The following is a 15,590-nucleotide window of genomic DNA, read 5'->3' as shown; positions in this document are numbered from 1 at the left end:
TTCACTCTTTTCTCTATGTAATGTCACCCTTTTCTCTATGTACTGTCACACTTTTCTCTAAGTATTGTCACACTTTTCTCTATGTACTGTCACCCTTTTCTCTATGTATTGTCACCCTTTTCTCTATGTACTGTCACCCTTTTCTCTATGTACTGTCACCCCTTTTCTCTATGCATTTTCACCCTTTTCTCTATGTATTTTCACCCTTTTCCTCTATGTACTGTCACCCTTTTCTCTATGCATTTTCACCCTTTTCTCTATGTATTATCACCCTTTTCTCTATGTATTGTCACCCTTTTCTCTATGTATTGTCACCCTTTTCTCTATGCATTGTCACCCTTTTCTCTATGTATTGTCACCCTTTTCTCTATGTATTGTCACCCTTTTCTCTATGTATTGTCACCCTTTTCTCTATGTATTGTCACCCTTTTCTCTATGTATTGTCACCCTTTTCTCTATCTACTGTCACCCTTTTCTCATGTGTATTGTCACCCTTTTCTCTATGTATTGTCACCTTTTTCTCTATGTATTGTCACCCTTTTCTTTATGTATTGTCACCCTTTTCTCTATGTATTTTCTCTATGTCACCTCTTTACTCTTTTCTCTATGTATGTAATGTCACCCTTTTCTCTATGTACTGTCACACTTTTCTCTAAGTATTGTCACACTTTTCTCTATGTACTGTCACCCTTTTCTCTATGTATTGTCACACTTTTTTCTATGTATTGCACACTTTTCTCTATGTATTGTCACCCTTTTCTCTGTGTATTGCACACTTTTCTCTATGTACTGTCACACTTTTCTCTATGCATTGTCACCCTTTCCTCTGTGCACTGTCACCCTTTTCTGTATGTATTGTCACCCTTTTCTCAATGTATTGTCACCCTTTTCTCTATCTACTGTCACCCTTTTCTCTATGTATTGTCACCCTTTTCTCTATGTATTGTCACCCTTTTCTCTATGTATTCTCACCCTTTTCTCTATGTATTGTCACTCTTTTCTCTATGTATTGTCACCCTTTTCTCTATGTATTGTCACCCTTTTCTCTATGTATTGTCACCCTTTTCTCTATGTATTGTCACCCTTTTCTCTATGTATTGTCACCCTTTTCTCTATGCACTGTCACACTTTTCTCTATGTATTGTCACACTTTTCTCTATGTATTGTCACCCTTTTCTCTATCTACTGTCGCCCTTTTCTCTATGTATTTTCACCCTTGTCCTCTATGTACTGTCACCTTTTTCTCTATGTACTGTCACCCTTTTCTCTATGTATTGTCACCCTTTTCTCTATGCATTTTCACCCTTTTCTCTATGTATTATCACCCTTTTCTCTATGTATTGTCTCCCTTTTCTCTATGTATTGTCGCCCTTTTCTCTATGCAATGTCACCCTTTTCTCTATGTATTGTCACCCTTTTCTCTATGTAATGTCACCCTTTTCTCTATGTATTTTCTATGTATTGTCACCTTTTCTTGTCATTGTACTGTCACTTTTTCTCTTGTATGTACTGTCACCTTTTTTTTTGCCACTTTTTCCTGTATGGACTGGCTCCTGTTTCTCATATTACATTCTTTTCATTCTTTTTATTGTCACCCTTTTCCATTTGTTCATCAAATTTTAGCCAACAACTAATCATAAATGACTAACAAGAGGGGTAATCAATTTTTTACGAATGATGGGTCTTGGTTCCTTGGTAATTGAGCATATTCTTTAAAATCCTTCTCCTCTTGTAGGACTGATTGAATTTTGCCCAAGTTTGGTCCGAAGCATTTTTGGTGAAAGGGAATTAATGTTATATAAATGGCAGATTTTGCCCAAATCTAGTCTGAATCATTGTTGGGTGAAGGAAAATCAATTTTTTTTAATGAATAGTGGGTCTCGGACCCCTTGGGCAGGAAAGATGGGCCAAATGGGGTAATAGAGCAAATCATTTAAAATTCTTCTTCTCCAGTAGGAATGAATGGTATTTCCCAAATTTGGTCTAAAAGTATTCTTGGGTGAAGCAGAATCAGTTCTGCAAAAAAGTGGATTCTGGCTCCCTTGAGTGAGAGGGGCAGTGCCACATTGGGGAAACAGAGCAATTCATTAAAAGCCTCCTTCATTATGATTATGCTCAAATATGGTCAAAAGTATTCTTGGGTGAAAGGGAACAAAGTTAGGGTAAGGATTGGCTTTCAATTCCCAGGAGGCCTGAGGGGTGGAGCCCAAAAGAGAAAATTTTTCAAGTTCTTTGTAATCCTACTCCTCCTATAATGATGTTGTTTTTATTTGGTCTAAAGTTTTCTTGGGTCTTTATACAGTGCATTCCTGCCCTCTAGGATAGGAGAAATGGGCCCAATTGGGGAAGTTAAGCTCTTAAAAGTCCTTTCATACAAGGATATTGTCAAAGTTTGGTCTGTAGCACTTTATTTATAGTGAATCTGACCTCTGTTTGACCACAAGGGCAGGGTCCAATAGGGATGTTATATTCAAAATTGTTTTTCATATTTCAAATTCCTTATTAAATGGCTGAATAGCTAAATTAGTCAGATGAGTGATGCAGGCCCCTTGGGCCTTATGTTTCTCTTATAAGAGACCTTCAGGTCACTCATGACTATGTGTTCCTTTTAAAGAGGAACTACAAAGTACTGCATGTCAGATTCAGTAAGGTTTCAAGTCAAATGCTATGTTACCAAGGGTAGCTTCTGTTCTAATTAGCCTCTCATGACCATGTGGCGCATAGGTTGCTTAGGTGGGAGGGACACAAGGAATCGCAATTTCAGTCAAAGGTCATGTTACAATCCTTTACAAAAAAAGAAAAGCATGTTCACATTTGATACACACATTGCTTGCTTGGAAAAGAAATAAGTGTAATAAGAAAATAACACACTTTGGATCCCCTGACCTGCAATAGCTTCTGTTCCTACTACCTGATACTTACCATATTTGGTATACTGATTGCTTCCTGATAACTACCATATTTGGTATACTGATTGCTTCCTGATAATTACCATATTTGGTATACTGATTGCTTCCTGATAACTACCATATTTGGTATACTGATTGCTTCCTGATATTTACCATATTTGGTATACTGATTGCTTCCTGATAACTACCATATTTGGTATACTGATTGCTTCCTGATAATTACCATATTTGGTATACTGATTACTTCCTGATAACTACCATATTTGGTATACTGATTGCTTCCTGATAATTACCATATTTGGTATACTGATTGCTTCCTGATAATTACCATATTTGGTATACTGATTGCTTCCTGATGACTACCATATTTGGTATACTGATTGCTTCCTGATAATTACCATATTTGGTATACTGATTGATTGTGGGTAACCTTTGATTGCGTTTTGTTTCTACAGGTCAAAGTTCATGTCAGTTGTTGCTAGATAAGATTATTTTATGTTGTAGATTTTCTCTTGAGGACTAGTTGTGCCATTCAAATAAACCTTTGTATAGATATTGGGCTGCAGATACTTCATGTAGAACATATAGGACACCATCCAATATAACATCCTTACCAACCTAACCTAGGCTTCTGATTGGCCTTAAATTGAACAGTACCCAATTTGGATTAGATAGTATCTAGCTGATTTATAACACTGAAAGCTCCACTGCATGAAATTTGTTGTCAACACACAGAGATATTGTTTTGTTTAAATTCCTGCCTTTGGCTCTCACTGTCATGGTCATTCATTTGTTCATGTTGTCAAACCAAGACTTTAGAAGGAGTTCTTGTAATAGATTCACCATACCTTGTATCTATGTACTAACATTTGATGACACAGATCATTGTTTACTAAAATACAGAATTTACTGTGACATTGTCATTGTGATTACCTCCTTATATTTATTGATGAAATTTATATCAACACGTGGCCAAGTTGTTGGTAGTATGATTAGCTCAGTTGTTGAGAAAGCTTTCTGTTTGAAATTTATAAATCATTTCCATGAAATGATCTCTGACGTACAACAGGTATATGTATTCCTTACCTTATAACTAATATGTCAACAAGTGATTTAGGCTGAAACAACAAGGCCATATCAAGATGGATTTTATTAGTTACTGACAAGCTTTGTTCATAATCACAAACTTATTTTGATAAATTTCTATTCAGGTATATTTGTTGATCATTATTATTAATCAATCTGATTTAAATGATGATTCATTTATAGTTAATATCAGTAAATGGATTTCAAAGTAATGTAGAATACAGTGCTAAAATACAATTATTACAATGATATAACATAAGATACAGACAGTGATTATATCAGATGTGTATGTTTTATAGTATATTATAACATCTATACAGTTATACTGATTACATCTATACAATTATACTGATTACATCTATACAATTATACTGATTACATCTATACAATTATACTGATTACATCTATACAATTATACTGATTACATCTATACAATTATACTAATTACATCTATACAATTATACTGATTACATCTATACAATTATACTAATTACATCTATACAATTATACTGATTACATCTATACAATTATACTAATTACATCTATACAATTATACTAATTACATCTATACATTTATACTGATTACATCTATACAATTATACTGATTACATCTATACAGTTATACTGATTACATCTATACAATTATACTGATTACATCTATACAATTATACTAATTACATCTATACAATTATACTGATTACATCTATACAATTTTCCATATAAGGTCATTTACAAAAAGATTGAAGAACTTGACCTTAACATGACTTGTCAAGGCAAGTATGGTGGCTCCCTTCAACGTCTGGAAAAGACAGAGTCTTCTACTGCAAGAAAAAAAAGGTTCCAATTGGAGCAGGAGGAAGACAAATTAAGATCTAGTCTCGAGAAGTCTTTCCTGGCATACAAGGAATTGATCTCCGAGGAAATCCAAAGTCGACGTAATTTCCTACAGGTAAACATTCTGGCTTTACATTGTCCTACTATGGCCAATCCTCATACTGAAACATGGCCCAGATGTGAGGACTTTCATTTACGTAAAGATATATTACAACTGGCTGATTTTACATTTACAAGCTACCCTTGAGGCCGGTGAAATCCATTGTAAAGTAAAATCTGCCAATTTCATGACATTTTCCATAATGATCACATGATCTGACTGACTTAATGCTGTCATGTGTTACATTGATTCAGTACAAGTAAATCAGGTTTCTGATACAGGGCAATAATATTCTTTATTTCCTTATTTCAGACCATGAGTACCATCCGTGAACAGTGCAGTACCCTGGAGAGTAGGCGGCTGAATACTGTTGCTAAGGCATACAATAGATATATCTCTATTTTGGAAGAGTCAGAACCACTCAAGTAAGTGATAAAAAAACCAGGTCAAACACAGGTGGAATATAATTGGATGGAATCACAATTTTTCAAATAAATGTTCATTGATCTTTTTATAACCAAGACCATGTACATATCTTATAGTAGTTGTAGTAAACTTTGATGACGATGGTGGTTAATATCTATAGCTATAGTGACAGGATTTGTTTTAAAAGTCCACTTTTGGATTCCAACTTAGACAAGATACATTACAAACTGTTCAAAAAAGAATCGACGTATAAATACGGTGTAAATACGGTGTAAATACAGTATAAATACGGTATAAACAATGAAGTAAGACTTTATTTATGATATATGCAAATGCACTTTCTTTTTCAAAAATAAAAAAACAATTTAAAAAAACAAAAGCAAAAAAAGAAAAATTGTTTTGTAGCAAATCTGTAGTTGATACTGGTAATTACAGAAGGTAAAGCAATTTCATTATATTTCTTAAGATTTTTCCCAAACAGTATTTGAAATGTAAATACATTTTTTTATCACATTTTAAAATCTAAAGACTACTTTCAATCGTCTGTTATTTGCCTAGTTCTAAGAGGAGAGTTATCATGAATGAGATGAAAGCTATGGCATCAGAAATGGCCGATGGCCAAATAAGCCAGTTCAAGCAGTGGACAAGGGAGAAAACAAGATACTACATCTTCGAGTTGGTCACAGTAAGTGACAATTGGTCACAGTTAAGCATTTTACATTGATAAAAAAGAGAAAGCAGAATTTTTTGTTTTTGTTTGATAAATTATCTGTTTCTTATTTTAATTATCAAATTGTAATTGTTTATTGTAATACTAAAGTTAAAGGAGACAAAATCTCATGTTGTGATCATCTGCTGCAGGACAACTGGACTCCGTATGGGTTAGGCATAGTAACCAACAATGTGCCAGATATAGTCATTCCAGCCAACCTCCAAGTGTTGTCAGAGTCAGACAAAACAGGTACCTGTATGGTCACACTGTTAATTGCAATGTGACCGTATCACTGATTAATCCTTGTTGTTGAACACTCCTGTTTCCTCCAGCGATCATATACGGCATTCTTTAAAACTGAAGGAAATTTTGTCAGGAAGCAAGCACTTTGTGACATCACACACTCTAACACATATTAAGAGTAGCGGTATTCAAGTTGATGAGAATGGATATCTATAAAGATACTTCTACCTTGTCCTGATTTCTACAGATGAGTTCCCTAAAACAAAATCTTTGAGTAATTAATAAATTACAAGAGGTGATGGTATAGTTGATTAATTGATCCTGATATTACTGCCACAAAAAAGTTCGATACCGATAGTTAATTTTCTGTGATTTTGTAGGTTATCTTAATCCACGGATTCATATGTCCACGAACTGTTAGAATTAGTATAGGTAGCTTTATGGAACTTTATTTGTCCCCGAAATTAAGTGTCCACAAAATAGTGTTTCAAACAAATAAAATGCAGGAAAATTGAACTTTACACAACATTACTCTACAGTAAATCACTAGTTAGGTTGATTTGAACACTGAGATTTAACACTGAAATGAAGATGGACAGTAAGAAAATATTCCACATCCCATACTATTTGAAATTTTGACAGTTTTCCACGATGTGGCAAAATAGAGTAGAAGAGCATATATGGAAGGTGTATTTTAAGGGCCATAGTGTAGTTTTTTTACCTCCAGGGAGGAAGAGTTCACAAAGAAGTCAATGAGAGGTGCTTGAGAAAAATAATAGTAATTCAGATCAATAAGTCTTATTGTCTCAAAACTATGTTTCATAATTACATGTAGACAACATGTACTTTTCAATGTGCTTTTCCCCTGAAGATTCGAGTCTTGAGGAACAATCTGGAAAACCTCACGAGGCCGATCCAACCATCCCTGTGGCATATAATCCTTGTGATGATTTTCGCCACATAGAGATCTCGGATCAATCCACTCGGACAAACAAACATGGATTTGAGCAACAAGAAAATCAACAGTAAGTTATACCTTAACAATGCTAGATCTTTGTTGTACTGCACTGATTCCCTGCATCTGATTATCTAACAAATTTAAATAATGTTAGAAACTGTAGTGTTTTGTGAAAGAGTTTTAATAATGGTTTCCATTTAGAACTCCTTATTTTACCACACTAATTCTGTAATGGTGTTGTACATTAAAGACACTGCAAAAGACGACCATTTCGTTTTTAAACAGCATCTGAATCATGATCAGAGAAATAGCGGTGTTAGTTGTGTATATTATGAACTGATTGACTCATGATCAGAGAAATAGCGGTGTTAGCTGTGTATATTATGAACTGATTGGCTCATTATCAGAGAAATAGCGGTGTTAGCTGTGTATGTTATGAACAGATTGACTCATGATCAGAGAAATAGCGGTGTTAGCTGTGTATATCATGAACTGATTGAATCATGATCAGAGAAATAGCGGTGTTAGCTGTGTATATTATGAACTGATTGGCTCATTATCAGAGAAATAGCGGTGTTAGTTGTGTATATTATGAACAGATTGACTCATTATCAGAGAAATAGCGGTGTTAGCTGTGTATATCATGAACTGATTGAATCATGATCAGAGAAATAGCGGTGTTAGCTGTGTATGTTATGAACTGATTGGCTCATTATCAGAGAAATAGCGGTGTTAGCTGTGTATATCATGAACTGATTGAATCATGATCAGAGAAATAGCGGTGTTAGCTGTGTATGTTATGAACAGATTGACTCATGATCAGAGAAATAGCGGTGTTAGCTGTGTATATCATGAACTGATTGAGTCATGATCAGAGAAATAGCGGTGTTAGCTGTGTATGTTATGAACAGATTGACTCATGATCAGAGAAATAGCGGTGTTAGCTGTGTATATCATGAACTGATTGACTCCTGATCAGAGAAATAGCGGTGTTAGCTGTGTATGTTATGAACAGATTGACTCATGATCAGAGAAATAGCGGTGTTAGCTGTGTATATCATGAACTGATTGAATCATGATCAGAGAAATAGCGGTGTTAGCTGTGTATATTATGAACTGATTGAATCATGATCAGAGAAATAGCGGTGTTAGCTGTGTATATCATGAACTGATTGAATCATGATCAGAGAAATAGCGATGTTAGTTGTGTATATTATGAACAGATTGACTCATGATCAGAGAAATAGCGGTGTTAGCTGTGTATATTATGAACAGATTGACTCATGATCAGAGAAATAGCGGTGTTAGCTGTGTATATTATGAACTGATTGACTCATGATCAGAGAAATAGCGGTGTTAGCTGTGTATATTATGAACTGATTGAGTCATGATCAGAGAAATAGCGGTGTTAGCTGTGTATATTATGAACTGATTGAGTCATGATCAGAGAAATAGCGGTGTTAGCTGTGTATGTTATGAACTGATTGAGTCATGATCAGAGAAATAGCGGTGTTAGCTGTGTATGTTATGAACTGATTGACTCATGATCAGAGAAATAGCGGTGTTAGCTGTGTATATTATGAACTGATTGACTCATGATCAGAGAAATAGCGGTGTTAGCTGTGTATATTATGAACTGATTGAGTCATGATCAGAGAAATAGCGGTGTTAGCTGTGTATATCATGAACTGATTGAATCATGATCAGAGAAATAGCGGTGTTAGCTGTGTATATTATGAACTGATTGACTCATGATCAGAGAAATAGCGGTGTTAGCTGTGTATATTATGAACTGATTGAGTCATGATCAGAGAAATAGCGGTGTTAGCTGTGTATATCATGAACTGATTGAATCATGATCAGAGAAATAGCGGTGTTAGCTGTGTATATTATGAACTGATTGACTCATGATCAGAGAAATAGCGGTGTTAACTGTGTATATTATGAACTGATTGGCTCCTTCTCTGTGGATGTATCCTGTTCTTCCTTCCATGCCAGTTTATGTAGACACTGCAATGATAAATGACCAAGGTTAAGTTTTGCTCCTATTTTGACAGTTATGTATCATGTAATTTGTTTGTTTAGGAAAAGTCTATCCCATCATTTGATGGAGGGTAAAGAGTCTGCTGGTCCCGGCTGGGGTCAAGGAGCCATACCCAAGACTTATCAAGGATCAATGGCCAGAAGCCCAATACGCTCTCCTGATGGCAATGAAGACACACCAGTAATGGTTCATCCAACCAATCGAAGAGTGGTGAAACCCAACCCTACAATGAGAAACCCACCAAACCCACCACCCAAATCATCAACGGATGGTTGGCGTGCCACACAAACCCCGATAGGGAGCTTAACACTGCCAACTAAAGGTAATGACCAAGCAAAGAAGAGAGGAGAACTGCATTCCAACACAGACACTCGGCCATCTCCAGTGGATGAAACTGAAACAGCATCTAAGGAGAAGCAGGATGGCACCGAGTCGCACCTCTCACGCAAGTATCAGTCCAAGAAAGATACACCACAAGTTGTATCTAAAGAGGCAGCAAATCAGCCACAGTGGCATACAATCACTGGCAAGGATGATCCTTACTATACTCCTGGGGACCCCTCCGATCTGGAAGTAATGGTTCTGCCAGAGGGAGATACACAGAGGCCAGAGGTATGTTTAGTATGTTACCATATCTAGTGTCACTTCCGTCATGCCAAACTTTTTATATCAAGTTAATGACATCAATTAAGTTCATAATTAAATTGCAAATAATGTCACAGCTGAGTTAAACCTCACCTTCTTTATTTTGATTGTTGCTTAGAGAACAATAATGGTAAGCACATTTACAGGTTTTGTTTTCAAATTTCAAAAAGAAATATACAAGACAATTCAACAGATTTGACTTGCATTGCTTAGTTGGGTTTTTGATTACTGAGGATACTTTTATTGAAGTACACATCTATATGATAGAGAATTAAATCAAAAGTTTTAGTTCACCTGGCCAAAAGGGGAGTTAATTTTGTTTAAATTATATTTGTCTCGGCCACCTGAGGAGGGGTACAATAGAGAAATATAGCAAATTGCATAATTTAAAATCCTACTCCTCCTGTAGGAATGATTGGATTGAACTCAAATTTGGTTTAAAGCATCCTCGGGGGAATGTAAATTAGTTTTGTGTAAACAGTAGGTCACAGCCCCCCTGGGCTGGGAAGGGTGGGGCCCAGTAGTGGAAATAGTGCAAATACTATAAGATCTTACTTCCCTTGTAGGTTTTATTGGACCTTGTCCAAATTTGGTCTGAGGCATCCTAGTAAGAGGGTAATTCAATTTCTTATAAATGTTGGATCTGGGCCAGTGGAATGGGAGGTGCAGGACCAATTGGGAGAAATAGAGAATTTATGTAAAGCTTACTCCTGTAGGAATAGTTGGATTTTGCCTGAAGCATTCTTTGGTGAAAAGGAATCACTTTTGTGTAAATGGGTGGGGGGTGGGGGTCTCTGCCAAACGAGACAGACAGGGCAGGCTCCATTATGGGGAAGAACAGCAGGATTCTGTCTCGATTTAGTCTGAAGCATGAATAGTTTGGCTGACCCCCTGGGGACACAGGGTTAGAGCCCTCTGGGAAAGTAGATATGGTGTTTCTTGTTCCTAGATATTTATATTTCCTTTTCCCTTACCTATGGGCCTCTTGTTTGTGGGACATGTTACTTACAATTTCCAAAAACGTCTATAGGTACAGGAAAAGTTTGGTTCTTCTCTAATCATCACAGAGTATTGTATGTAATTGGTTATAGTAGACAAATGTGTGCATTTAGTTTAAAAATGAAGGCAAATTCTTTATGTCTTATTCTCCAGAAAGTCGAAAATGTAAAGCATACTTTCTGTTCCATTGGTCCTAGGTAGCACTGACAGTCTTGTTAATAGAATGTCAGGAATATGTGTTGGCTTGACATGACTTGTTTGAGAGAATCGGACTTAACACTCTATCTTTCTAGCAAGAAAATCTTGGTCCTTCTTGTCCTAATTGAGTGGCTGTGGTATATGTCCATCCCTATAATGTAAACACATATTTGGAACCCTATTGTTTATGTAGATCCTTGAAATCTTTTCTGTTTTAGCGTCCGTTTCAGCCAATGATCAACAACTGGATGGATCCTGATATGCAGCCACTGGAGCCAAACTCTTCAGACCATAACCTGTTGTCACAATTCCTGAACAAAACCAAATCTAAATTCAGGCGATCCAAAAAGGCTAAAAAGTCAACTAGCCCAGATATCATTGACTCAGGTCCCGTTCCCTTTGATTTTGGATGTGAAGATGTGGATGAAGTTTCCACAGTTATCGACCCTGCATACAAGAGAACCACCAAAGGAGGGCCAGCAAAAACACCTTCTTTACCAGGAAGTGTTCAGCCATCGGAGAAATCAAAACCAGTCGCATCAAGTGGCTCTGACTCCAGCGATAACGGTGCGTACATCTTTTTTTGTTTTTTTTTAAATATAAATATAGATTGACATATGTTTTGCTAACAAATATCACTACCCACACATCAGTGAAACTGGGTTTGTTGAATTCTATGCATCTATGTTATTATAGAAACAAGAGGCCATAGGGCCTTAACAGTCACCTAAGTCACAATGCTTCTTATCATAGAAATGTTAACTACATTGTACACATAATGCAAATGTAAAGTGTACATAACATCAACTACTCTTCCATGCTAAGGCTTCTTACCAAGTTTGAGTTAATAGAAATTACACTCAAAAATTGAACTTTCCTTTATAAAATCTTCCACCCAGAAGCAGTAGAACATCTTTGAAATTTTAGTCAATTTGACCCATTTTTTAACCCTATCAAGAGCCCTTGGGAGCTAGCCGGGGTCAATTTGTGCATCTCATCAAACTTTCAGAGTAAACTTATAATTCTAACCATGTCTGAACTATTTCCAATAGAAAATAAACAGTTTTTAAAAATTGTAATTTTCCTATACAAACTACAGTAAACTGTACCCCCTCCCCAGGGAAATGTGAGACCGTAGGGTCATGAAATTTACAATTTTGGTAAAGCATCTGAAGGCCTTTCCACCCATGAAGAGTCTTTGATTCTTCCCAACCTGGGATCTAAGAAGATTTTTGAAGTTTTTGACCCTGCCTCTCAGACCCCAATGGGTCAGGGACTACATGATTTACAACTTTGGTGTGCCTTTGGCCATGGAAGGTTTTTGTAAAATTTCATTGAAATTGATTCAGGAGTTTTCCAGAATTCGAAAATGTTAAAAGTTTACGACACATGACACGAGACAAAAGGGGATCACTTTGTCTCAGGGTGACCTAAAAAGCATCTCATCCAAAATAAATTCCTTCTACGTTTATGTTAAAGATATCTCAAGTAACACACACCAGTCTGTAAGGTTTTAAAACCACCGAGATTAAAGCTGAAGATATGAAAATCTCTTAGATACAAAGTACCTTCAGTGATGTCATCAGTCCAGTGTTTTACAAGTATCCAAATCATTGTGATCATATATATGTATGTATTGAGAACCATGTTATAATTCTGATGCTGTTTACAATTTGATTGTTTCATATATTGTATATGTTAAAGGCACTTACCTACCCAGAAGACTTGGTAATATGTTGTTATATTGTAAAAGGTTCTTTGTCTTTACCAGTGTCTGTCATTTAGTAAATACGTAAACTAATTTAAGAAAATATCTTCTCCCCTGAGTTCAGTAACTGTTACAGTGTTTCAGCCTGTGTTTCCTAAAAATTGTCACATAACATGTACTGTTTTTTGGATACATTTAAATAAGAATGTTTCTTAACATCAGGGAGAACAATTTGAAGCACGCTTTTATTGTTATTAACATAGATGTTATCGGTTTTAAAGTGTTACCATAGAGCACCACCACTGACATGGATGTATGTATAACAAGAAAATTGTTGTATTATGTGATTTTTCACTAACAAGATAATCAATTAAGTATTTTATGCAGGGGTTAAGGAATATACTGGACACAAGAAGAGTTTCCATTTTGAACAGAGAACTACCACTTGCTTTAACCCATCTTATACCATGTTGGTGTACATCACGAATACATAAGTGACATCTATAAGACATCGGTGATAAGTGTACAAATGAGATTTATTTTGATAATTTATTGTGACACCATTTAAGATGGCCTTTCATACAGTCTGACTGGATACTTTAATCCTCATCACCAGTTCTAATGGTAACTGATGTCAGCATCTGAATCTGAGCTGGCTATATCCTTATAATTGAGGAGTTTCCTCGGAGAGAAGAAATTAAAATCTTGATTGTTACTTGATGACATCAGCATCATTTGTCTGAAGTTACAAAAAGTTCCTACAGAAGTATAAGTACTACAGTAGCATTGGGTAAACAGTTCAATCAAAGAATACTTGTTGCTGATAACAACCAGATAAACTCAACAATAATCATTACTGTTAACCTTTCAGTAACTTCAGGTAATTCTAGTTAATTGGGATCTAAGGGTATTCAGTTTTTTTGTCTTGTTCAAGTTTCCAACTTGTGTTGCTGAAGTGATGTAAAATGAGTAAAAAACTTTCAAAAATTGATTTTATTTTATTTCAATATTTGTTAATGATTCACATCCACAAAGGAAAGATGTTGACTGAGAAATGACTTTGTATCTTCAGAAAATCGCGAAGCAGTCTCCAGGCGTCCTTCTGTAAAAACCATCAAGATGTGCAGCATCGATTTCTATGAGGCAAAGCATGATGATGAAATCAGCTTCTTGTCAGGTAAATAAGTCAGTGTAGTTTATGTGGGAGTGGTTTTTATAAACTAATAAATACAATTTTAGAAACACTATAGCCAAAAGGAGACAACACATCATAACAAATTGTTGAGAAAAGATATGAACTTTTAAATTCTTTTTCGAAAACAAAAAAATTGATACCAATGCACTGTAATAATGTATGGTAGATCTGGTTGTCTTGATGAGAACTTTAAGCATTGTGGATTCCTTGTGCTGACATCATGTGGAACTACCATGTCTTATGTTGGATGTTTTCCATTTTCTGGTTTGTTCTCCTTGTAGAATGGGCGTAAGAATTGTGCTGCTCATGTCAGTTGCTTGATCATAAGAGGTGACAGAACTTTTTATCAATATGTCTTCTTCCTGAACATTTTTGCTTCCCAAAGATTCCTGTCTCACTGCCTGAATTTTTGCCTCTACATTTAGTTTTTCCTCCTATTACAAGTGATAGGAGTTATTTATCTTACCACCTCATACATAAATCATTGTAACAGGTATACTTACTGCTCTCTCGTTAATTCTCTACATTGGATATAAAGTATAGGAAGCTATAATTCTCAGCACTAAGTTTGGTGTTTGTGGTAACATAACTGTCACATCATCTTCATATGTTCTTTGCTGTTCCAGGGACGTAAGTAAATTCTGGTTTTAGTATGATGGACTGTGAGGTATGTCATGCTTATGTGCTTGCAGGACATTTAAGTTAAATGGCACTATACATTGTTATCAATGTTGGCCAGGTATAAATGTAGGCACCATCTTCGTATGATCTATATGTATCAATGGGATGTTGATTGTGAGTATTCATTCAAATGTAGATGATTATTGATCCAGTTTCTTCACCAAATTACAACAAAGTCCATGAAATTGGTACTTGCCACCTTCTACTTGTTGGTGATTAGGTAAGGTAATATGAATGACTGGTTTAGTTTTGGATCAGTTGATGTGATCTGGGAGGTAATCAGTTGTACTATCATGTTTACGTTATGATATTTCAGCATGATAACACTTTAAATTTTTTTGAAGGGGCCATCATCCAAACAAGGTGTCCACTATATGATATTTTCATCAAAACAAAATGTTTATGTTTCAAATGGATAACAAATATTTGTTTCTACTTTAGGCCAGACGGTGAAAATGATTCACCCTGCCAATTCTGAGGGAATGGCATACGGCTATACACGATCTAGCCGTTTGAAGAAGCGTCAATATGGCTACTTTCCTATCAACCATGTTGTTCGTGTTTTAGAAGATAAGCACAGAACCCTGAGGAGGAAAGTCAGTGGATTTTTCAAGAAGCGCTGAATTAAACAACCAGTGCTTAAAAAAAATGAAAATGGATTAGAATGCCGTATTCTGCCTAATAAGCAAAACTGTCTTCATAACTCCATCTCACTTTTTTGGGATAGTGCATAGCTGCACTTCTTACTTTTTAAACTCTGAAATGCCTTTCATCAATGTTTCTGAATTGTCCATCATCTTTTTCTGTCTGTCTACTTATTCAATCTTTAGCCTTTTGTTAAATTGTATAGTA

At 35.7% G+C, this 15,590-nt stretch overlaps 1 protein-coding gene across 1 annotated transcript in view; it reads left to right on the top strand.

Annotated features, from left to right (window-relative positions):
- LOC132560475 (uncharacterized) overlaps window positions 1-15,361 on the top strand; it is a 28,971-nt gene extending 13,610 nt beyond the window's left edge. The window contains exons 5-13 of the mRNA XM_060225138.1: window positions 4,720-4,944; window positions 5,242-5,354; window positions 5,914-6,040; window positions 6,217-6,316; window positions 7,182-7,335; window positions 9,354-9,924; window positions 11,373-11,721; window positions 13,935-14,039; window positions 15,180-15,361. Coding sequence (XP_060081121.1) covers window positions 4,720-4,944; window positions 5,242-5,354; window positions 5,914-6,040; window positions 6,217-6,316; window positions 7,182-7,335; window positions 9,354-9,924; window positions 11,373-11,721; window positions 13,935-14,039; window positions 15,180-15,361 — 1,926 coding nt within the window. The remainder of the gene's footprint in view (window positions 1-4,719; window positions 4,945-5,241; window positions 5,355-5,913; window positions 6,041-6,216; window positions 6,317-7,181; window positions 7,336-9,353; window positions 9,925-11,372; window positions 11,722-13,934; window positions 14,040-15,179) is intronic.
- Window positions 15,362-15,590: the final 229 nt, after the last annotated feature.

This window comes from Ylistrum balloti, unplaced genomic scaffold (genome assembly GCF_031769215.1).
Source record: "Ylistrum balloti isolate Yb309-2 unplaced genomic scaffold, AGI_CSIRO_Ybal_v1 Utg371066, whole genome shotgun sequence".
NCBI lineage: Eukaryota > Metazoa > Mollusca > Bivalvia > Pectinida > Pectinidae > Ylistrum > Ylistrum balloti.
This window is presented reverse-complemented; position numbering and strand designations above follow the sequence as displayed.